We start from the raw sequence: 24,986 nt of genomic DNA, 5'->3' as shown, positions 1-24,986 counted from the left end.
ACTTCATGAAGGTGAGCTGTTCATTTTCTGCTTGATTTCATCTTATGTGTTTTCCTAGCAGAAATGAAAAGGTGGAGACTGTGGAAAATAGGTCAGCCTTATTAAAATTAATTCTGGGAGTAAAGGGTTCAGAAATAACTCTTGCCCTCATTACTCTACAGCCTGCCAATCAAACTGGGGTCTGGAAGCTGAACACAGAGCACTAAAATGCAAAGTCAGAATCCACAGAATTCTTTGTCAGAAGCCAGAAGAAAAGAATAAGATACAGGAATGTGCAGTACCGGAGTGTTTTCCCACCAAGGCTGCACACTTTCAAATTTGCAATATTGGCTTTAGCAATACTGATGTTGCAGAAAGATGTGTAAACAAGCTCTCTGACCCATCTTACATTTTTTTACAGTGTGCTATGAGCATTTTGACCAATAACAGCTTTTATTTATTCTGTTTCTGTGGGTGTCAGTGAATCAGTACATTCAGGTAACACCATTTTGACGATGCTAGTATTTTATTAGTATTTTTTCCATATTGTGTAGCCCTCGTTTACACTGCTGTGTCCTGGTTTATAAACTGTTTTCCAAAGACATATATATTAAGTATTATGCACATTCAAATTACATATTTTGTTGAAAAGAAGCAAACATATTTTCTTCAGCGAACTGTTAAAAAACATTTTCTTGCGATGCACAGTTGTCTTATATTTGATTAACTTAAACAAATAACTATCATCATAAAATATCACAGCTGGCTACAAAAAGCTAGCAAAAGGAATTGTTCTCTTCTTTAGGAATTTTCACCCACTCTTCCTTACAGAACACTTCTAGTTTTGCGGTATTCTTCTTGCATACACAGCATGTTTGACCCTTGTGTGGTATTGGGGTCTGTGGGACCCATTTTCAGTGTTTACCAAAATAAAAAATTATGTGATTTATTATTATTTTAACCTCAGATTTCTTGTCCTTTGCTCATTTTTGTGAAGAACATATAAAATAACCCATTTTCAGTGCCTTCACTCTGTTCACCCCCTACACATTTATATTACACGTGGTGTTGGGTGAACCTGCAGGGAGTAAAAGTGTGGAGGTGCTGTGTCCTTCACTCTGTTCTCCTCCTACATGGCCTGCTGTTAGTGTGTGTGTCTGTGTTTGTATATATGTGTGTGTGTGTGCACAACATGGACAGGCTGCTGACTGGCTACTGCTGCTAAAGGAGAACCCTACGCTGGACATTTGTGATATTTTAAACATCTGGTATTTTTAAGTAAATTGTTGTGGCTGTATTGATTTAAAAATACTAATGCAGTGGGTCCACCAGACCACTGAGTAACAAACACATCAACACCACACAAGGGTTGAGATCTATCCTAAAAATTGAAAATCTAATAACAGATTTTCAATGATGTTAAAGTCAGGGAAGTGTAAGGGCCATTCTAACAGCTTCAACTTGCATTTCCTGAAGTAGTTTATGGTAGATTTTAAGATATATTGTAAGATATATGTCACATTTGGTTCTACAATTTGCTACTATTTAGTGAATCCATTCTTCCATCTAACCGTGTAAGGTTTCCTGTGCCTCTAACTACCACACAAGCCTAAAACATAGTAGATCCACTCTAATGCTTAACAGTTGGCAAGGTGTTCTTATCATCAAATGCTGCTCATTTTTTCTCCAAACGTTCCTTTGGTGATTGTGAAGAGTTATATCTTTACTTGATCAGTCCACCGCACTTGTTTCCAAAATGATCCTCTGGCTTTCTTATTGACATTTCGTACAGTGGAAATTGCATGCTTTTATATCGTATCGTAGATTTTCCCTGCATTGTAGGCATTAGTTAACTTGATTTTGAGATCTTCAGCCAGTTGCTTAGAGGTTGCGGAGTGTTAGCACAAGATTTGAAAAGTCTGATAATTTAATATGCTCTGGAATTGACATCAGCAGACAGTTCCTCATCAGACAGCTCTTGACCTGCCTGACCAGAATGAAGTTCTGAGACTTCACAGCTGGAATGGCGTCCACACATTTGCACAGGCCACAATTACTATTTTATTTTTTTCTGTTTTTTAAGTTATTGAAATAATAAAGTAACTATAGTTTGTTTCAGAGGTTTTAGTTCTTCTTTTCACTCGAAAAATCAAATAAATTTGTAATTTGTACCCAAATCTTTGCATACAGCTGTATGTCGTGCATAACAAAGATATTTCAAATACCTTAGAAATCATATAAGTAGGCCACATATACCATTAAAAGGCATTTTTATTAAAGAGGCGTAGGCCGGAACTGTGTGGGAGTTTTACTTTCTTCATATGAAAAATTTCTTGTCTTCTGAGAGATTAAGTCGATGTCGTAGTGTAGAGGAAATGCTGTTGTGTAGCCTCAGGCAAAATAGCATATGATCCTGGCTGCTTGAGGGACAGAAGTGACACAGTGGTTGCTAACAAAGAAACAGCCTTGAGCCCTAAATTCATCTTTGGCTTGCTTTTACAGAAAAAAGTATAAAAGGATTGAAATGCAGTGTAAAGAAATCTATATTGGTATTTATCTGAAAAGGGCCTGATTTTCTAACTGTGACTGTGTTTTGTTTTGCAGCTGAAGAACTCTCTGAAGAGTGAGCTGTGTTTGGATCAGGGCCCAGACACGGACAACGTTCCAATCCTGTACCTCTGCCATGGGATGACCCCTCAGGTGGGCAGCCGTGCTAACCTCTCCCTCTCTATTTCTCTACTCCAGTGACCCTGAAAAAATTTCTCTGTTGATCTAGCACATGCATTCTGGCCCTGGCCAGTCCTGTTTCTTTAATCCTGCCCTGAATGCCTGCATGTGGTCCTGTTAACAGAGGGCCCCGCAGGAGTTTGTAATCAGGACTCTGCTCATTTGAGAACTGTCCTTCCTTTAAATGAGACCACTTATCTGCTCACTAAGTCACACTTTAGGGCTGTTATAACCCAGAATTTCAAAAGGGAATTTTTATTTTTTCTCATGTAATCTTGCAGGGGCCCTCTTGGTGTGTATGCCTTGAACACCATGAATTTTGTGATCATTTCATACTCATAGGTCATTGAAATAAGAGAAGAAAGTCCAGATTCTAAATTGTAAATCGACACCATAAGATTAAATAAGATTAAATTGTTCATAAGATTAAGTAGGGGCATCATGTTATGATTTGAATATGATGAAACACAGACCTGGGCAATAGTGTGGTGTAATCGGATATCAGTGATGATTGGCATGGAACTTGATGAGAATGCTTCGGGAAGTTTAAACATTTTAGGAAGCAGAATTTATAGAGAACTAGAGAAGGCTATTTTAATTTCAAACAGCTTGATAAATAATATTAAACAGTATGTTCATCTAATGTTTTATTTTCTTTTACTGATGATTTTTTATTATGGGGCATTAATAAGCCATTAGATAGTACAAAATCCCCACTGTCTGTGGCTTTTATATGTGTTGAGAAATATAATACTACATGGTTTCCTATCAGGCATCTATTGCTGAATTCCAAAGTGGCTCTGCAATAACAGACCACACATTCACTCACGCTCGGTTAGCAGTCTCACACATGAACCCACACCAGCAGGAGTTCACAAATGTGCATGTTTGCAGTTAAATCTTCTTTCAAAATTAGAGGTGAAATAATTTATTACCAAAAAGATTAAGTTACTCAATATATTATGCAAAAGAGTATGAAAAATAGTATAGACGGTAGGTTTAAGCTGCAACACATTAAGTGTATGTGTGTGCAGGGGGCTTGATATAGGGAGACGAAATAGATAATCCTGATATATAAAACAAGGTATCGCCCAGGCCCAATAAAAAATTTAGTGTCATGTGTTGTTTTGTGTGACACACAGCGATAAATTTCCATTTTTTGTGTGTAATTTATTTCCTTGTTTTTGTTATTTATTTATATGTTTACAGTATGAAACAAAAAAGCTGAAAGTGGAGACCCGTACCTGTTGATACAGAATGTAAATCAAAAGTCAGTGTAATTTATTACATAACTAACTGTATAATAATTATGTAAGTCATTTTGTGCTGCAACAACTAATTATCATTATTGATAATGTCAGTAATGAAAAATCATTGCCAACAAACCTTGTTATTGCTTAGTTGCCATGATGATGTTTGCGCTCCGCATTTACATCACTTGAATGAAAAAGGGAAAACAGTCAGCAGTACAAGGTTACGCACAACGCATAAAGTTGAAAATATGGCAACTCATAAGGATCTAGAGAAAACACATTCACGGCAGAAAATGACAAAAGCTCAGCATGTGAATAAACCATAATAAAAATGGTCGGAAGTTTAAAACAGTGGGTTGTTGTCTGCTTTTCTGCAAGCTGTGTTTTGGTTTAGCAAAATAAACAGCATTGGCTGAGAGGATGAGCTGCGTTTTAATTTAAAATGCATGGCTGAATTATACTTATTCATTGCTAGTGCACTTATGCACACAGACCTACTCATTCACATGGATATTTTTTGAAAACATACTTCCTTTCCCCATGTTTTGACCTCTTGTCTGCTTGAAAATGGTGCTTTAGGTCACCGAAAACCAAGCTTTACAGGGTGGAAACTTCTGAAAAGCTCTGTTTTCTGTGTTTTTATGTTTTAAAAGCATTGTCATCACGCTCATGGTTATAGCTGTGTCATGTGGGATTAACACGCTGTTAACACTGCATGGCTGACTTGGCTGATAACCAGACAGCCCCTAATTTTAGATTTGATTATGATGTTACTGGCCACACAAACTAATTAACATGTCTTTGCTTTATCATTAGAAGAGAAATAATTAAAGTAGAAATACAGAGTTCTTGTAAAATCAGACTGCCTACATAGTAATGCTTTGACTGACATGTACGATTTGTTCATGTATTGTTTATGTTCATGATATGAAGCATTTAGTCATCGACCAATTTCTGGTCTCAATTTTTCTTTTCCTGATTAATGGATTAAGTAATGGAGCTGTTATAAACCAATTAATCAGTTATGGAAACTACTGTTAGTTGCAGCCCTAATTCAAGATATTAAGAGTTTTGTTGTCAGATTAATAAGAGTCTGTCTTGTACAATGCAGTTCTTTGTGTAAACATTCTCAGTGATGCTGCAAAGAATGCAGTTACATATAATTCACTTTGCAATGCAAGTTAAATGGACAGCTAATTAACAATAACTTAAGACTTTTAAGCATTAAAAAATTAAGCTTATTCCAAGACTTATGAGAGTTAAGCAGTCTAATGTGAGGCTTTTAATTTCACATATTCACATCTGATAATTTTTCTGATAATTTTCTGATAATTTTTAATAGGCAAAAAATCAGACAGAAACCACAATTTGGAAATCCAGTTCAGAGCTCATTCAGCCATTTCCACTTGCTAATAGTACGTCTGAAACTTTGGCACCGGGGCCTGCTGAGTGAACAAAGCTTTTGTCTTTGTTTTGTGTGTGCTCCACATAAACACCATGACTCACAGCATAAAGTCATGGAGTGTGTGCGGCGAGTCCTCGTCGAGCTGGTGGAGTTATTAAAAAGGTGGAGAGCTGCCAGCTGAGGAGCTGAACTGTCTCCCTCGCCTCTCATCTCTCTCACAAAGGACGCTCATTTATATTTGAGTAGTTTTTTTTAGAACCCACTTCAGCGTCGACTCCACTGGCTGCAAAACATCCACTGCCCTATCCAGAGGTCGCGAGTGAAAAGGAGAGGTGAGAAGCTGTGTAAAAATAAAACATATCTCAAAATACAAAAAGCAAGATTTTTTTCACGTAAACAGCAGGGAAGGGAAAAGCACCTTGAAAAAAAAAATAAATGTGGAAGTTTTTGCTGAGCTGGTCTCAAGCTGTACACTGGAGCACGCCGAGAGCTGCGAATATATGGAGACAGCACCGTTCCCAAGGAGATTAATTCCTGTCTCTCGATCTTTCTTTTTCTCTCTCTCTCTCTTTCCACTTGCCATTTGTTGTGTGGAGGAGGAACGATAGCTGGAACTGTTCAGAGCTGATATGTTTTAGCCGTCTCTGGGCAGACGGTAGCTGATAACTGTTTCTGCTGGAGGGCCCTCCTCGACATTGCCTTAACCTGGGTCAGACTGCAGTGCAGGCTCATGCCTACCTGAGAAGGACTGCTGTGCTGGCTACAATCAGTGGCATCTATGGGAGAGGAGACAAAATAAAGCAGTTTTTTACAATGCATAGTGTGAACTTGCGATGCCAAGGGTTCTGTGATCGTCCTTGTGAATCTTCATTGTGATTGTTGAGGGTCAGGAATAGACTTTGTCATTTACTGACCTCCTTCAAAATACGCTCTAACTTACGTATCGATTCTAAGCTGATGCACAAAATAATGTGGAAGACGTGCTTGGTTTCTACTCGCAAGTTCTAGAAGCACTTTTCTTTTTGATTGTTTTGATATAAAAATAGCAGAGTCTCCCTGATCAAACTGCATTTCTAACTCAAAAACAGGTGTTGTTTTCTTCAGAGGCTTTGAAGTGATCAAGTGCTTTAGCTCTGACCTCGTTCCGTTCAGCTTGAACTCTTTTTAAAATTTGTTGCTTGCTGTAGAATTAGGATTCCTGCATTGTCCAGAGACTAGTTTGGAAGGCATGTGTACTGCTCTCCATCCAAATAGTCATCTAAAGATGTTTTGCATGCATAGCAGCCTTTTGATGATCGAAATGATCTCGAAAACCGAAGCTTGTCAAAGAACTCTGGGGAGAACCTTAAACAAGTTAGGATTATTCATCCTAAACTGATGGATCCCTCTGCTCTGTTCTCATTAACAGCTTCAGGAGCCTGGCTCACGTGTATATCATCGCTGTTGTATCAGATCAGGCTTTGTACCATTTCTATTGGTCCATTCAGGTCCAGGTTTGGATTATTGCTGAAACTCAAACCTGGACCTTAATGGACCAATAAAATTAGTACAGAGTTTCTTGGAATTATATTTAAGTACATTTGAACATGTCCTTCTTCTATAAAGTTATAGTTTCAGAGAGAAAGTCTTTGTCTTTTTCGTCAATGACGATATGTTCAGCTCCTTAAGGTTGACACACAAAATGGCTAATATCTGCCGTTTATCATGACTCTACCAGCACTAGGAGGGTGAAGACTAGCACATGCTTTATGTGAAGCCAGCTATTGAACTATTGGTAGCTCAGCGTCATTAGACAGTTCAACACGCTTGGAGGAAAACGCTAACTGTCCGTTGGCTGAGGGAGGGCCATCCTACCTACCAAGGTCAATTATGCTCTCCTGGACACCCGGCCAAAGATGGGAATAATCTAATTTATAAGATTTTAAATAATGACAAATACTATACTCAATGCTGCTAACACATGCTCCGTTGGTCTACTGGCCAAGGCTGGCATTTCTGGGATTCATGCACATAACCTCTGTCAACCATAAATTGATAGAAAAAAACGTAACGATAATTGTCATTAACTGTAAATTTACATCCATTGAACTGTTATGTGATGTATGTGTTTACATATAAAATTATATGGTACATTACATTTTTGGTTTGTAGTGTTCGCATTTTATGCAAAAATGCTTACTTGAATTGTCATTACCTGTAAATTTACAGAAACGACACTGTTACATTTGAAAAAAAAAAATAGACGCTAAATTTTACAGTAGATTGCATGTAAATAACCATTTTTTCACAGTGAACAAATCAATAATAGGTGATTAACTATTTGAATTGCACTCTAAATATGCCTGCACAGACACTCAGATAAACCTACGACCTGCGTTTTAGGGCCACTGTTAATGAAAATAAAAACAGTTGACTTCAAGAGTAAAGTCGTACTATTTCGAGAATAAAGTCGCAATATTTGGAGGATAACGTGGGCTAACTGTAGGTGAGCTGCCATAACGCGTTGGGGTCTCGGTTGCTGTACTGGTGCCGGAGCTCCACTCACTCCTGGTCTCTTCGTGGATCGATCATTTTGATCATTATTCTCACTGTCTGTGAAACTTCATGCCCCCGAGAGATGTAGCCCCCGATAGCCGTGTAGACGACCCTGCCTGCGATTCTCCTTCAACAACACAGGCAGACAGTTTCCTCTGAGTCCGTCTGGCTCTTTTTTCTAGATAAACACAGTTTCCTGCTCAGTCGTTTCAGCCGGTTCTTATACTAATAACAGGCTGGTGCTGATGTGCAGGAGAGACAGGGAGACTGAGTGTTTCTTTATGGGTGAATCGATATGAAAGTAGAACTCCACCAACTCAACTCCCCTCATTTAACACGAAGAGGTGCTGCCTTCCCTTTGCAAAGCCTTTGGCCGCAATATTGCGACCTTTCCTGGTATTAATGCGACTTTAATGTCATAATTCTACGACTTTTTTCTCGAAATCTTACAACTTTGTTACTTATTTTTCTCAAAATATTATGACTTTTTTGTCGAAATATTATGACTTTATTCTCTACTATTCTTATTTTTATTTATTTATTTTAGTGGCCCTAAAACGCCCAGCATATAAACTCAATAGTGCCACCAATAAAGATGTCGTCTTTATGTAGTGATAGACAACATAGTAGGCACGTTTTATTATATATATATCATTATATATATATATTATATATATATGTATTAATAGGACAAGTGGACATGTAGGCACCATAATTCCTCTGGAAGCAGATTTAGATTAATTGAAGGGAACTCAGGCAAAGTCTCTGAATGCTGACAAGATGTTCTGTTTGACAGGGTTAATTTAAAGCTCTACATAGATAAAACCTACACCCTGAAGATCAAATAGACGGACATTTCTTTCTGCAGTTATGTCGCAAGTGTGCTCGTGACTTCAGCAGTTACTTGCCCCAGGCATAGAGTGAAAGACATGCCTGCCAGATGTTACTCAGCCTCTGGGTTGTGCCCCCTTATGCTCATCCCCTCTCAACATGTACATACACACAAAAACATGCACTGCATCTCAGGTTCTTCCAGCATGCCATTCAACTTCAGTTGGACTCCAGTGCCATCTGCAGTGTTTGCCTGCTTTGAACAGACGACGCCGGTGTTCCTGGTGCACTTTTTGCTCCCAAATGTGTGCCCTTGAAACGCTGCAATCACAGGAAATAACATCAAGAACACAGTTACAGTTTTGTGACTCATTCTTCTTCTTCCATTGCACAGATGTCACATCCCGTTATGTCTAATCCTGCTAAGGAGACATTCAGAGCACAAATAAAACATCTACCTTTCTTTGACGTGTTGGTATTTTTAGCATGCGAGTCACGCATTAGAAACGAAATTCTGGCTCGTGTCTTCTTTCGAAGCATGCCACAGCCCGGCGCTGAAACTGGGAGAGAGATTGTGTTTGTGGACGTGTCGTCTGTGAATGTTTGTTCTTTCTGATGGATGTTGTCATGGTTACAGATTTAAGGAGTGATCTGCTCCACTTTTTGGGTGCTGTATTTTGGGCAGCAGTGACGTGGCTTCTTCAATTAACCTGTGAGAGCTTGTGCACATTTTTGCTTGAAAGGCATCAGATTTTCGCTGTTATTTTTAAGCTTTGAATTGAGCTGTTTGTATCGCAACAGTCCGTCATCAGAACAGACTGTTGTGTCTTTCTAATGTGCAGTTGCAGTGCTTTCTAATGTGAATAGCCTCGCTTTAGAAATGATTGTCCTGCATGCTCTTGAACAATGTTGGAGTAGTTATTTAAAAGAATTCAATACAAACTACCTTAATACTTCTCTTAAACTGTAATGGGATTCCTGGAAAATGTAATGTCTTTCCTCATTCTTTTACTTCTACTACACCGTCTAAGCCCATCCAAATCTGTCCCACATATACCCAGTAGTCATTATCAGTATTTTATTTAGAAAGAAATAGCCAATCACAGTACAAATCAGAAAGGTATCCTTGATTAAAGTCATCAACGACTCTTTCTGTTTGTAAACGAAGAAACGAGCCACAAGAAACAGTTCATAAACAGCTGCCCAGTCTCTGTGAATAAAATGTAAAGTTTATTGAGTAGTTCCTGGATGAAAATCAAGTCTGGTCAGTTGGGGCGCTTTCTTTTTCGTCAGATCTGTAGCCATCAGTTTCGTATTGGCATAATTAGATGCTTTGACAGATTGCTCACAGAGTTTACTGTGCTTCCTGCGCTTGTGCTGCGCTAACTTATATTCAGCATATGAGAATTCAGCAGCAGCAGCTAGCACACAAGCACACAAATTATTATCAAATAATCTATATAGAGGAAGTGTATGTGACGACTGACACGCAAATATTTCATGCGCCTGCAACTCTCTGTGGCCCCGGAGTTGGCAATAGTCTAAAACTGTAAAACTGCAGTGTACAAAACAAAGACTGTATAGATGAAATGTGTTATAAGCTTCTTATGTCCTTCTTTAAGCTAAATCTAGGTAAGCAAACCAACGTTAGCTGCGCTGAGTGGGTAAAAAAGCTACTTAAAAGTGAACATTTGTGAATTAAAGTGAGCAGTAAAGTAAAATGCATGGTCACATGTTCATAATTATGTGACAAAACATAAACAAATCCATGAAATGAGTGATTGTCCCCTGCATTATTTTATGTTAGTGTGTTAGCAGATCACCTTCACCTCTTGTGAATGTGTTTATTCAGTGAAAGTAATTTTTTTTGTTTGTTTGTTTGTTTGTTTTTTTCTTTCCACTACTGTGGTGCGCCAACGGGTAACGTAGGAAAAACAGCTGAAAAAAACTGAACATTACTGGGAAACAAAGTTGCTAATAATTAACGTTATACCAGTCTGGGCCTTAAAGGGGACGGCGTTTTTTTTCCCCTTACTCCTCAGGAAGCAGGTGAAAAAAGCCTTGGCATTAGAATGATAACTGTTAGTCAGTTAGCTCTCCAGGATTGTTTTCACATGGTTCATGAAAGGTGAAGAGAAAAAAAAATCAGTCGACCCCTGCTGGTCAAAGCTGGTGTAACATGCTAAGTGTTCGTCAACTTTCCTTTCACATAGAAGTGGAGAAAAAAAGAAGGAGATAAAATTGAGATTTTTAATGGGTGAAACTGTGTAAGTAAATAGACTCAGGAATGCACATTTAATGTTTATTTTATTAATTAATTTTATTCAGTTATCTTCATCTCACCCTTCAAGGCTTCCGTAATAATCACATATTATTCTTTTAAATATTTTAACATCCAAATAGCAAAAATTGTTAAAATGCCTGTTCCTAGTGCAAAAACCTTGCTGCTTACACTGGCTTTGAAAAACCAAGGTATTCTCTGTGTGGGTCCTCTTGAGAGTGACGTTTTCTTGGGTAGCTTTTTTTCTTTCTGTCCTTTCTGTCCTCGTTTGCCCTCTCTCAAGGCCAACCACAGATGCTATTTCAACATGCTCAATCAGTAAAAAAGCACAGATAAGGACAAACTTCAGCCAATGATGATATACACGCGCTCTGGCTATGAGCGGCCTGACAACATCCAAACGTGTCCCTGGCCTAGTGTGATTACAGGAATTTGAAGTGTAATGCATTAGGCTGTTAATGACAGGATAAAGTCGTCACATTACTTAAACATCTTACTGTGTCGCATGTTACTGCTCTTAAATTCACTCCATATTATGTTGCTCAGTGACTGCACGCCCACTGATGGCAGGTTCCAGTTGTTAAGTGTTTTTGTTCTTAGCCTCCATGTAATCATGTTCTGTTTCCAGTGTTTCCTTCCGTTTACATGGACAAGTTTGCTGCTACACCACGTTCACAGGCAGTTTAACATCTCATACACTGGATGTATTTATCTGTTAACGTGGTTTCTTACTGGAGCGGAAAGTATAAAAGTGACTAATTGCTCCGCTCTGCCTTTGTAATTTGCAGCACTCCGCAAATCCAATCTCCACCAACATGCACTCTCGGTTCTCCTTTCTCACTTTGCCCATGGAATAGGTTGCCTAACAAGCAGCAAGCTTTCTGTAAATCCCTTTTTATTATTCTCTCTGCCACACGCTCGGTTTCTAAACTCGGCTGCTTGTCTTTTCAGAACGTGTACTACACCAGTACTCAGCAGCTCTACGTGGGCATTCTCAGCCCCACCATCGATGATGATGACAACAAGTGCCTGGTGGACGTGAACAGCCGGCCGAGGCTGATTGAGTGCAGCTATGCCATGGCAAAGCGCATGAAGCTCCACTGGCTTTTTACTCAGGTGAGGACCCCTCGCAAGACAGCACTAGAGCAAAACAAGAGATAAGAGAGCACATACCAGGACAAAAGATGCAGGACTCAGAGAGGACAAAAAATGCTGCAAATGAGCAAAGAGGAGCATCGTGTGAGGTAGAAGGCTGACCGGTCGTGTAGCCGCTGGGAGGGGTTTTGTTCTGTTTGCTAATCCAGACCTCTCATTAGAGCGCACGAAGGGCAGCGGGATACAGAAGAGCTTTCCACTTCACACACACACACACACATGCACACAGACTTACACATTCCTCATCTTCATTCATTTGTGAACTGTAAATGCATCATAATGAGTATCCCTGTCCCCATTATGTTCCTGGGCCCCTGAACATTGCAGTATAATGAAGGCCACATCAAATTAGTTGGCTGAAGGAAGGTGCCAAGCGTAGATGCAATTAAAGCAGTTTTTTAAAACAATGAGCTTTTGAACAGCCAGTGTTTGTGACTTTGCTACAAAACAGAAAAAAGAGGATGAAGAAAAGGGATTCTGGAAATAGAACTAACAGAAGATAAAGACTTTTAACGCCATTGATTACACCGTCTGGCATGAGTTAGACAAGGGATTTGGTGCCTGTTGATTAAGCTTGTGTTATTTAAGAGAAAGAATAATGATGGCACCTTTGTTTTTTTTTGTTTTTTTTGTGTGAAATCATTAATTAGATTTTGCCCAGCCAAATGCTTTATTTTATTTCATGATGATTTATTTCAGTGAAATTATGGTCTCTTAACTATTTCTTAAGGTTTGGCCCTCTGCTGCTGATAAATTGCAGTGTTGTACCGGTCCCCACACACACACACACACACACACACTCTCACCTTTTCAGTTGCATACACATACACCTCTATATATCAGTGCAGTGGATCAATGCAGCGGTAGAGTGCTCTCAGGTTAGTTCACCCCTTGACCCTGAAGCTGAACCTAGAGCAATTATCATAACAGCCACCCGGCCGATTCTTTATAGCAAATCAATGTGTTGGTCTGGCACTCTCCCACACACTCTCAGTCAGGAGCCAGCTGAAAGGAGCCTGGTGTTCTGCCAACTTAAGGTCCATCTCAGGTACCACACCAGCAGTGAGCACTGCTCAAGTTATTTATTTCCCAAAAAGAGCATAACAAATAGTTACATACCCCCAAACTCAGCACAGTAATTTCCTTAAATCTGGAGAAAGGTTTTTCTTTAACCTAGTAGGAGAATCTGCAAGAGTGTGAAAGTTTTCATAAACGGAAAGTGTCTACTTCGAGATGTAATTACAGGAAGGTGTGAAGTATGCGGTGAGTGTAGCCCTTAAAACTGTACTTATATGCCATAGCGTCAGACATTATGGTTGTCGTACTGCAAGTTTAATTTATTATAATCCACAGAAGGCAGTTCATTTGCAACAGAAAATGTTTTAAAACATGTACAACACACAGTACTAAGATAATACAGTGCAGCCCACATAAACACACACACACACACACACACACACAAACCCATTATGCGTGAAGTAATCTAATAGCTGATGGAAGTGGAGTGGATGGTGACGATCCAAAAGGAAAGCCTGAGCTTTAAAGAGAGTCTGTCACAGTGGTGCTATTATAGCAAGATGCTAGCTAATCAGTGTTACATAGGACATATGTAACATACAACATAATAAAAAGTGTTTATCTATATCAGGGGTCGGCAATATGCGGCTCCGGAGCCTGCAGCTCTTTTTCCACAGCAGAATTGGACTTTTTACGTAAAAATAAATAAATAAATCCTTCTTTGCAGTAAAATAAGTCTCTGCTGATCGTTCAACACAGTTTAAAGAAACCCTGGAGTTATATGTGTAACTGCTTATTCACCAACCTTTAACCCACCATAGCAACACAGACAACAAAAATGCAAAGAGAAAGATAGAAGTCGAACATCGATTATTTGGAGACGAATGGACTTTTTATAAGCACTCCAGCTGGTTTCCTGATAATCTGCAACGAGAACCTGTCAAACAATAAAAAGTCGCAAAGCTGAAGTCAGCTTCTTTTTTCCCGTTCCACCTTAAATGGTGCAGCAATTACATTCTGCCGCCTGAGGCACCATTTAAGGTGGAACGGGAAGATTCGAACAAAAAACTGGTGAATAAGAAGCGACTTCAGCCTCGTAAAAAGTCAAACGTTGAGAGACATTTTACAAGTTTCCTGCCAGAGATGTGAGAAATGTGGCTACAGCTGAGCTAAAGCTTAAAGCAGAGCAAAGTACGTCTGTGTTTTGGTTATATTTTTTGCCTATACTAGGACATCAGCACATACTGAAACATTTACAGCCAGGATGGTAAAATGGACATAAAATGACTCCAAAAGTGGTTTGATTTTTGTTGAAGGGACAAAATGGCTCTTCTTAACCTCTGATCTAAACTAATTAAACATCTCTTGGCTGCACTAAACTGTATTTTCTTGAGTTCGTATTTTGCTGTTATTTCTTCGAGCATCAGTTTTCTCGCAACTCTTGGACCTTGGTGCTACACAAGTGGGTGACTCTGGTGTGCCAGATTAAAAAAATATTTTAAGGTTATGGAAGTAAGGAAGAAAAATAAAGGAGTGCGCTGTAGAAACTGTTAAAAGCGGAAGGTGAGAACGCAAACTTGAAATTTGAAATCAACCCAAACCCAACATATATTTGGGATATTATGTCCAAACCCTGAACGAGTCCAGTCAGATAAATATGCAAGCTCTGATTCAGAGACACCACAAAAAGTTGAGATTCAAGTTTAAATTGATGTGCTCGTCACATCATTAGGCTCATCGCCTAATCTGAGGCTGGCGGAGGAGAGTGAAGGAGCGCCTTATGGTTCTGTAATCTGTCCTCATTTTGACAAAAGTTGGGTGCCACAGTTTCTCATATTGTTGACTGTAATTTTCGGCTTAGCTCTGCAAAGCTTGTCCTGCTTAGCAAGAGTTGTTATGAAAGATTGCATTTGTAGGCAGAGCAGGGATAGGTCAATTGTTATGCAACAAGCAGAATTTTTATAGGCTCTTCTTAGACAGCTTCTTTATAGGCTCGACTGGAGCCGTTTCAAAGGGTCAGTGCAACACACCCGAAAGTTAGAATTCTTATCCATGCTCACTGTGTGTACAGGTGGAAACATTTCGCCTTAGGCGATTTTGCCTGGCTTATAATGTGAAATGTTCCGTGCAGCATGGCGAATCAGAGTGAAATTAGGTTGAGGTGAGGAGTATTTCTAGGGAAATAAATGTGCTTGTGAGTGTTTGCAATGAGCAGAGAATATTTCTGACACTGCTTTGGGCGAAATAGGCTGATAGCAAAGCGCAGAACACTGCATCTCTGCCTGGTTTGGTTGTTCTGCTTTTTATTTCATGAGTCTAGACACATCCTTAACAGGAGATGAGCTCAACAGTCTTTTCTAGAAAAAGAAACAAACGGCAACAAACAGATTTCCATATGAGACCTCCAGAATCTCTGCCTCAGGAAGCATTTTCTTTGTTCCGTGTTTGTTTTTCTTGTTTCATCCTTGTTGTCTTTGTCGAGATGTCTTTGAGTAATTATTGATACTTTCTCTCCTATTTTTTTTTTTAACCTACTCGGATAAACACGTTGGGTTTGAACTGTATCCCAAAATCTCAAATGAATGACTCTTTCATTTTGTTTCTCAGAGTGATTCATCTTGCTTCGTGTAGACGTACACAGTGAGGACGATTAGGAGCAGATTACACATCGACGTGATGAGCTTTATCATCCTAGCGCTGTATACAATGCATTGAAGCAGGCAATTATTTTGTTCAGTCGCCTGAAGGAGAGATAAAAACAACAAATAAAATGCAAAACAACAGTACAACTGTACAACAGCTACTGTATATACCACTCACCAGGAAGCTTTGAACCCCTCTTCTTTGGCAGAAACGTAATTAATTACCCTGGCGGTGAACTTGGACAGCTACACTAGTAAACTAGTTCTACAATTTAGAACAGGCATTAATGAGCAGCTAAACAGAATTACCTCCAGTATGTTTCTGTAATGCAACGTTGCACTCATTATCGTCCTGTGAGTGTATTGTGTACTGTGGGTCTGAACTGAGGCTTGAAATAAGGCTCAGCTCAACGCAAAACCCCTTCTGCTCTTTAAGGTGACTCAATTCAGTCAATCAGCCAAATCAGCATAGCTAAAGAAAAAAGTAGCCGCCAAGACTGAATTTAGTCTTTACTTTTGCTGAACTTTATATACGACATTTAGGGCTGTCAAACGATTAATATAATTCATTTAGTTATGAATTAATCAGAATTAATAGCATTATTTTGTGTAATTAATAGTGATAAATCGTATTGATCTTATCTGCTTAAATTTGACCTTAGATATATTTTTCCTTTTAAAAAGCAAAACATTCTGTTGTAGCTGTATAAGTGGTCAAAATAAGTTTCATCAGAGTATATTTGAAGATTTTTATTCCAAAATTCTGTACATCCATTTGTAACAATTTTGGATATGAAGAATTACAGCTGATGTATGACAGAAAACACATTTTTATTTACTCACTAAAGCTGGTGTTATAATTGATATTTGTTCTATGTACAAAGCCCTCTACCAGCAATGTATACTGGTCTACAAATGCATTATAGAACAAAACTCTCAATACTTTATTACTTTCAGTAATTCAGTAGCTTTACTTTCATCATGTAAATGCGGGTTTCACATTTAAATCACACAATTTCCTTAGAATAAATCATTTTTAATTTTCAACTCATGAGAGCAGCAGTGAGTCTCTGTTTTACCCAGTGATTGTATGTATCATAAATACAGTCGGTGTTTATGAACCCTCTGTAATAATAGCCCTTTTGTTCTCATACACTTCATCTGGTTTCCACTTTGCTGCAGCTTTTGTTACTTTGCTGATTGTTGGTTTATCAATAGTTCTCCTGCAAGCACTGATTACTGATATTGTTGGCATTAATTTCCGGCTAATGCCTTGTTTATCCAGAGAGCTATCAATGGGACTTACCTATTGAAAACTGTATTTGAAAAACAGGGCTTCCAAATATTCTATCATTCTATCATAGCATCGTGCAGTGCGCTGGACTTCAGGCTGGAACTACAGATGGTTTGAAGGGTCAAACTAGGAAAATGTGTTAATGGCATTAAAAAAAATGTGCTTTTATTAATTTATCATGTCAACTTTGCCACTATTAATAGGCTTCCATTTAGGCCAATGCCTGGTGACAGTAAATCGAGTTACACTGTAAAACGTTTTGGTGTCTTAACAGAAAAAAGTAAATAAACTAGCTGCATTAAAATTTTGAGTTCATTGAATTTCTAATAGTAAATTAATAGGACAGAAACCTGCATCTTATGTTCTGTCAACTTGATTTTTTGTTGATTTTTTTAAGTTAGGACACCAAAAAGTTTTTTACAGTATACTGCACTCATTTACCGTCACTTGTTTCACATAAAGCGCAGGAAGACAGCAGTACTGCTACACTTAAACTTGAACTGAACAGTTATGCGAATAAGACGACTCTTACTGTTACTGCCACAGGCCTGCCTCTCTTACTTTTTCACTGTATTAGCCAAATGTGTCTTGGCTGATTGACTACATCTGGGCTAAAGGGAAAACGGTGTAAATCTGTTTTTTGTCTGATCTATTTCTATAGAAGTCCTGCTAGCCACCAGCAAACAGTCATGGTGTCTGTCATGAGCCCTAGTGTTAGCACTGTAGGCCTCCTCCACTGTACAGCCTGACCTGAGAACTGGCAGAGAGAGAGAGTCAGGCAGTGTCTTGTGGTTCTGTAATCTCTCCTCCACAGGCCTGAGATCTGTGCTGTCCCTGCCTCAGGCTCTCGGCCTTCACTTTCATGTCTGAGTTTCAAACCGCTGCTCTCTCTCTCTCCTTTACCCCTCGTTTGGAGAAAGTGCCAGTATCCCCCCCCAAGGAAAGCAGGCGAAAGATGAAGGGAGATGAAGATGAATTTGATTTGTTAGACATGTCACCTCCCTTGAAGGTTTTGTCTGAAAGTCTACTGGCGCAATATTTTTCCCCCAAACTTTTCCATTTCTTTTGTCAGTATTGTTTTCTGAACACTGCCCGTCTCAGACTCTCGCCTCTTCCAATGCACTGTGAAAGATGTTTGGTGAAGGATGTTTGTTCTCCCGTAGCGAGTCCGCGTGCCGGAGTTGCGAAGAGAATCTGAGCTCAAGAGCCTCAAACTCTTTGAATCGGCGCAGTAGGAAATGATGGAGACAGCACCAGAACAAAACACGTATTCAGTCTTTTCTCTTCTTTTTCCTTCCAGGGAGGCTCCATACAGAACAGGAAGTCAAAGCGATGCCTTGAGCTTGTGGAGAGCAGTGACAATGAGTTCGGATATCAGCTGGCTCTCCAAAAATGCACTGGACAGAAATGGACTATCACCAATGTACTGCCTGGTAGCGCCTTGTGATGGAACCTTCGGAGTGAAGAAGAGCCAAAGCTACAGTACACTGGATGCCGCCGCGAGGCTTGGCTGACGAGGAGAGCACGATGCACCCGGATGTCTGTATTTGAACTTGACATCATATGATAAATGTTACACATTTTTTCTCTAGCTACTGTACGTGTGCATATGCGTCGGCCACGTCGGGCAGATACCGCATTGTGCATCGATGAAGTTCCACACTGTTCTATTTTGTGCAAGGTATTCTCGGATTTGTGTTGACTTGAAGGTTTTATTGGGCCCATAGCAATGATTTTTATGTATTCGGCCCATATTTTTGCTACCGTGTAGCAAGCTTTGGCAACGTTTCTTGCTGTATTCCTTTCCTTCTAGTGTCTCAGGTTTGTAGGTTGAGATTATTTTGAAATCAAGCTGTACATTTTGGGGACATGCCAACACGTTGGAATATATCTAGATACAATCGACTATTTTCTATCTCCGTGTAAATATTCTCAGTATTTATAATATATGGCATTAAAGGAACAGGTGGTGAGAAAAACAAGCCATGTCTGTTTATTCCGTAAAGAATGCGACCTTAAGCCGTTATCTTAATAAAAACACTCATCACGGTAGTTGGCAGCTGAAAGGTGAGTAAGTTCTTTGCGGCACTTCAGTGCCATCAGATGCGCTCTCCCTCGTGTGCCTCGCTACGTACTTGGCAAAATGCCATGCTGTTTAGCATAATGTATCATCCTCCTCAAAGTCAAGTTCGGTGAGCAATTATTACAGTCATGTTAGCATGTGTACTGCCTGGAAAGGTTCGGCTCTGTCTCAGAAATACGCGCATGATGCAAGATGGATGTATCAGTTGTGGAGTCGCTACACCGTCTCTCATGTTCTCCTACATGTCATCTATTTTTTAAATGTTTCAGGCTTTTGTCTCGGATAGCACACTCACACTTTTACATGGCACAAATAGTGTGCTCAGATTTAGCTTCTTGTTTGTCTTAAACCTTGCTCGCTCTCTCTTTCTCACTCTCTCACTCTCTCTCCCTCTCTCTCTCTCTCTCTCCCTTGTGTGTATTGAGGGAGGAGACAAGTGGCACTTTCAGTTTTCAACTTGCCAGTCCTCATTACCATCTACACTCCTGCTGGGCCAGTGGGACTTTTGCCATTAAATATACATGCACATTCATTTCCACCAGCCTTACATCGCCAGAACAGTCAGGGAGCTACACGCATCCGCGACTGTTTTATGTTGTAGCTTTTTAGCAAAGGAAGGATTTTCAAAGTTTTAGCAACTTTGTCTGGGGCTTGGCTAATGATATTTTCAAGAAACAGCATAACCGCGCCTGGAAAAACATGCTTCCTTTTATTTCTCAGCTCGGCCCTCCACCGAATCATATATGCCTTTTGATCCGTAATTAGCTTGTGTCCCTTTTGTGCCTTTGAAAGTGTTTCGGTTAAAGACAAGATCGTTGAGAAAAAAAAAAATTGAATTTTTCATGATCTTGCTCTGAAGATGAAGGAGCGCCGCGAAGCTTCAGTTTTTACTGCCACGACCCAGGGCGGCAGAACGGCGTCAGCAGTCATCTATGAACTATTTGTTTTAAAGGAGACGTGTGGAATCAATATTTCATTCAGCCATTCATCTTGCAGTGCCCTTGTGGAAAAAAGATGAGCCTGTAATCTGAAGTGTCCTCCTCCACTACGTAAGCTCTTGTAGTGCAGGCATGCTTATTGGACTAGAAGTTACCCTGATGTGCCTCCCTCTGAGTTAAGGCAGCACAATATGGGCAAGATACTACTATTGCAGTTAAATTACTACATACTGCAATTGCAGTGTTAAGATATGTTGGTAAATTAATAATCAATATATAATTACACCGATCAGGCAGAACATTATGACCACCTCCTTGTTTCTATGCTCATTGTCCATTTTATCAGCTCCACTTACTATATAGGTGCATTACAAACTGTAGTCCATCTGTTTCTCTGCATACTTTGTTGGCCCCCGTTTACCCTGTTCTTCAGTGGTCAGGACCCCCATGGACCCTCACAGAGCAGGTACTATTTGGGTGGTGGATCATTCTCAGCACTGCAGTAACACTGATGTGGTGGTGGTGTGTTAGTGTGTGTTGCGCTGGTCTGAGTGGATCAGACACAGCAGTGCTGCTGGAGTTTTTAATCACCTCAGTGTCACTGCTGGACTGAGAAAAGTCCACCAACCAAAAATATCCAGCCAACAGCGTCCTGTGGGCAGCGTCCTGTGACCACTGATGAAGCACTAGAGGATGACCAACACAAACTGTGCAACAGCAGATGAGCTACCGTCTCTGACTTTACATCTACAAGGTGGACCAACAAGGTAGGAGTGTCTAATAGAGTGGACAGTGAGTGGACACAGTGTTTAAAAACTCCAGCAGCACTGCTGTGTCTGATCCACAACACACACTAACACACCACCACCACGTCAGTGTTACTGCAGTGCTGAGAATGATCCACCACCCAAATAGTACCTGCTCTGTGAGGGTCTATGGGGGTCCTGACCACTGAAAAACAGGGTAAAGGGGGGCTAACAAAGTATCAGAGAAACAGATGGACTACAGTCTGTAACTGTAGAACTACAAAGTGCACCTATATAGTAAGTGGAGCTGATAAAATGGACAATGAGCGTAGAAACAAGGAGGTGGTCAGAATGTTATGCCTGATCAGTTTATTTGATATTGATTACTATTCTAATGATCACACAGACCCCTGCATTGTTATTCAGGAGTTTTTTGTTAGTAAAGGAAATTATTTAATATGGAAAACCTCAAATAAACTAGAAAGGAAAAAGTTCTGAACAAACTTTAAGTTGACAAAGCCAGTTAAAAAACACTCCAACAGTTAAAGCGGCTGCAGAACGCTTTTGCCTGTTATTGTTGTTGCTATGCTATCCAAAGTGGCTGCTGAGGTGTTGCTAGGCCGTTGCTATGCTAACCCAGGTGGTTGCTAAACATGATACTTATGAAACATGATGTTACTGGTTAATATTATTTTTTCCCAGAATCTACACACAGTCAAAAACACACAGGTAAGAACAATTCTGTGGTTCAAAAACATGTCATGAATCGACGTAGACTTTTTCTGAGGACCTTTATCAAGAACAAATTTAAGAACAAACTTAGGAAGATATTGGTGAATGAGGCCCAATCATTTTGTCTTTTCATTGATGTGATTAACGAGGGTGAAAAGAGTCATTATTGATTTTAGGTTAACTTGTTTTTTTTTGCAGTTCTGAAAATGGTTCTTTTTGTGTCCCATTATAATTATACCCCCTCCACAGGGTCATCATAAGTAATTGTAGTAGTAATATTAATATTGTTACTATTTGGCCAAATATTTGTGCTTATATGTACAACCATGCAACGATGCAGAACCCGTATATCACTGTTGTCAGAACAAAACCTCGTAACAGGAGAAGGAAAAACCTACTTTACTTTTAATGTAAGTCAGTGGAACCAGACTTTTTCCAGGTCATTTTGGGTCGTTTCTTTTGGTCCATTCATCATGAAATTCACACATAACGTAAAGGGCAACATGCATTTTCAAACTTAAAAAATGGAGATACGAGGTATGCGAGGTATATGAGGCAGGATACACCCTGGACAGGCTGCCAGGGTATACACACACACACACATGTATATGCAATGTTAAACTCAGCAAATAAATAGAACTCTTGCACTAAAATTTGCAGGAGAAGTGCCATATTTAGATTTACTTTCTGTGGAAGATGTGTTCACAAATGGGCGACACAGTGGCGCGGTGGGTAGCACTGTCGCCTCACAGCAAGAAGGGCCTGGGTTCGATTCCCGGCTGGGTGACCAGGGTCATTTCTGTGTGGAGTTTGTGTGGGTTTCCTCCAGGTACTCCGGTTTCCTCCCACTGTCCGAAAACATGCAGTCAGGCCAATTGGACGTGCTAAATTGCCCCTAGGTGCGATGGACTGGCGACCTGTCCAGGGTGTATCCTGCCTTCTGCCCAATGACAGCTGGGATAGGCTCCAGCACCCCACTGCGACCCAGAAGGATAAGCGGTTTAGATGATGGATGGATGTGTTCACAAATCAACAGAACATGTAATCTGACCAAAGCTATACAGAACCCTTTTTCTAAGCATGTGCAAGTTCATTCTTAGGAAGACGAAGAAAAAAATCAGCATGAAAAGTGAGAAAAGAGAAGCTTGAGTATCTAAATTGCCAGAAGTAGCGACCATCGTGTGCCGGTTTATTGTCTGAAATACTTTCATTTCCTCAGTGTGAGGGCACTTGGCTTTCAAGATTCATGCTTGCGGGGCTTTTTTTCTCTTTTCTCCTTTGGAAATCAGTGTGAGGAGGAAAAAAAACACAGGCAATAAGCCCGATAGAGCACCACTGTCCCTCCCCTGTCTCTGCCCCTGCCTATATCTATTATTCAGGTGTCCCTCTCTGGGGACAATGGCAATGAAAGAGTGGAACACACACATACACACGCAGGTACACACTCACACAGGCAGCACTGCCCCTGCGCAGCAATATAACAGCAAAAAAAGAAACGAAAAAGGAAAAAAAAAAGATATTTCTGGCACAAAACAAGTTCAGTATGAGCAGGGGAACAGATGAGGTTGGGCCAGCATATGGAGAAAGACAACAGCTAAGCTGAATTGAGAACGAACGTGCCTCCCACTAGACTCTCCAGCTCCACCGGAGCAGAAGAGAGCCCCTCTTTGTTTTGCATTCTGCAGGTATGCCACAGGTGCTACAGTCCACCTCAGAGGGACCGGACGCCGCGTGGGAGATACAGGTGCACCAGGGACTCGGCAGTTTGGAGCATGTAGAGATCTGCCAAGGAGCAAACATCTAGAACCGTCACAGAAGAGCCAACGGCTTTGCGGTATTTTTCTTTAATCTATTATTTAATTTCCTCTGCAGAACCCACCCCCTCCACCCCCCCCCCGACCACGCTCCAGTCTTCGTGGCAGGTTTGCTCGGCCAGATTTGTGGAGATAAATCCCGAATGCGGAGTAGTTAAACGTCACTGTCAGTCGGTATTAATCTCCAGATTACCTTCACCCCGTCTCCTCAGAGCCGAGAGGGCTTTTCCTCATGTTCCCATGGTTACTAGGCTTGAGTCAGAGATTTCTTAGACACCCCAAGGCATGGTATGATGTACGAGCTCTCAAACAAGACTCTCAAACAAGACAACGTTCCCCTCATACAGCATTCATTTCTGACCTTTCGGCATTACACATTTTGCTTTGCGACTTATTGACGGACTCAACGCAAACAGTCTCACGATCTCTGTTGTTCGACGTTTCCCACACATTATTGTTCAAAATAATTCCAGAGTTTCTACACATATTAATATTGGTTTAGTTTGGGGTCTTTTGTTTTAGCATTTTGGGGGCCCTAAGGAGGATTTTTGGGGTCCCTCCCATCTGCCTAAGCACTCCCCCAGAACTATACTTTGTAAGGGGTTTAATATGAAAGTGGAGCGAGTCATATTTCTTCTGAGGCCTCAAGCTTTCGTTTTGAATTTTCAATGTTAGTCACTTATTTGATGTGTCCTATTCGTATTTGGTCATAAACTGACTGAATACTATCCAGTCATGTTTATTTATTTTCAGATTTATTTTCACATTTATGTGGTTGATATGGAAAAGACTGAATCACTGTGTATAAGGATCAGTCTTACTGATCTAAATATTTATACATATATATATATATATATATATATATATATATATATATATATATATTGTATATAGTCTTCAGTAAATGTTCCTAAGTTAGAAATACAAACTTTATTTCGCAGATCAATTAGCTTGCTAGCTGATATGCTGTGAAATTAGAGGCTAACTAAAAACAAGGACTAAAACAAGTGGTGCAAATGAAAAAAAATGGTCATTTTGTGTATTGCTGATGATTGAATGCTAACAGGGTTCTAACAGCGTCTCAGCATTCTCCGTCCAGAGTGACCACTTCTTGTTTTCTGACCAAAAGCCACAAAAAAAAAGAACGGTGTAACGTTAACACCTCAAAATGAAACGAAAACAAACCATCTTTAGCTTTCTCTCCTCATCTTCTCTTTTTTAAGACAAGATTAGCCAGTCACTTTTTCCCTTATTCTAGCATCTTGTTAGACAACATAATGGTAACTTACAGTACAAGTTGCTAACTTGCTGCTTATGTTGCTTATTAGGTAGAGCTGGGTCTATTTAACATATTAAAAGGCCCATGACAAAATGAATTTTCCTTGCAAAGTAAAAAGAGTTTGATTTTGACCCAGTTTTAAAATGTACCATTCCTTTCTCGGTCCATATATCAAAAATAAACAGCAGAACAACAGAAAACAGCCTAGTCTAAAGTCTTTTTTCGTGATGTCACGAAAAACAACTCGTTTACAAATATTTGTCTGTCTAGCCTAC

The 24,986-nt window shown here is 39.9% G+C and overlaps 1 protein-coding gene across 1 annotated transcript in view; it reads left to right on the top strand.

Annotated features, from left to right (window-relative positions):
- galnt18b (UDP-N-acetyl-alpha-D-galactosamine:polypeptide N-acetylgalactosaminyltransferase 18b) overlaps window positions 1-19,397 on the top strand; it is a 102,849-nt gene extending 83,452 nt beyond the window's left edge. Inside the window, exons 9-11 of the mRNA XM_036587242.1 lie at window positions 2,584-2,679; window positions 11,963-12,127; window positions 18,420-19,397. Coding sequence (XP_036443135.1) covers window positions 2,584-2,679; window positions 11,963-12,127; window positions 18,420-18,566 — 408 coding nt within the window. The 3' untranslated portion in view covers window positions 18,567-19,397. The remainder of the gene's footprint in view (window positions 1-2,583; window positions 2,680-11,962; window positions 12,128-18,419) is intronic.
- The last annotated feature ends 5,589 nt before the right edge of the window (window positions 19,398-24,986 follow it).

This window comes from Colossoma macropomum, unplaced genomic scaffold, assembly GCF_904425465.1.
Source record: "Colossoma macropomum unplaced genomic scaffold, Colossoma_macropomum, whole genome shotgun sequence".
NCBI lineage: Eukaryota > Metazoa > Chordata > Actinopteri > Characiformes > Serrasalmidae > Colossoma > Colossoma macropomum.
This window is presented reverse-complemented; position numbering and strand designations above follow the sequence as displayed.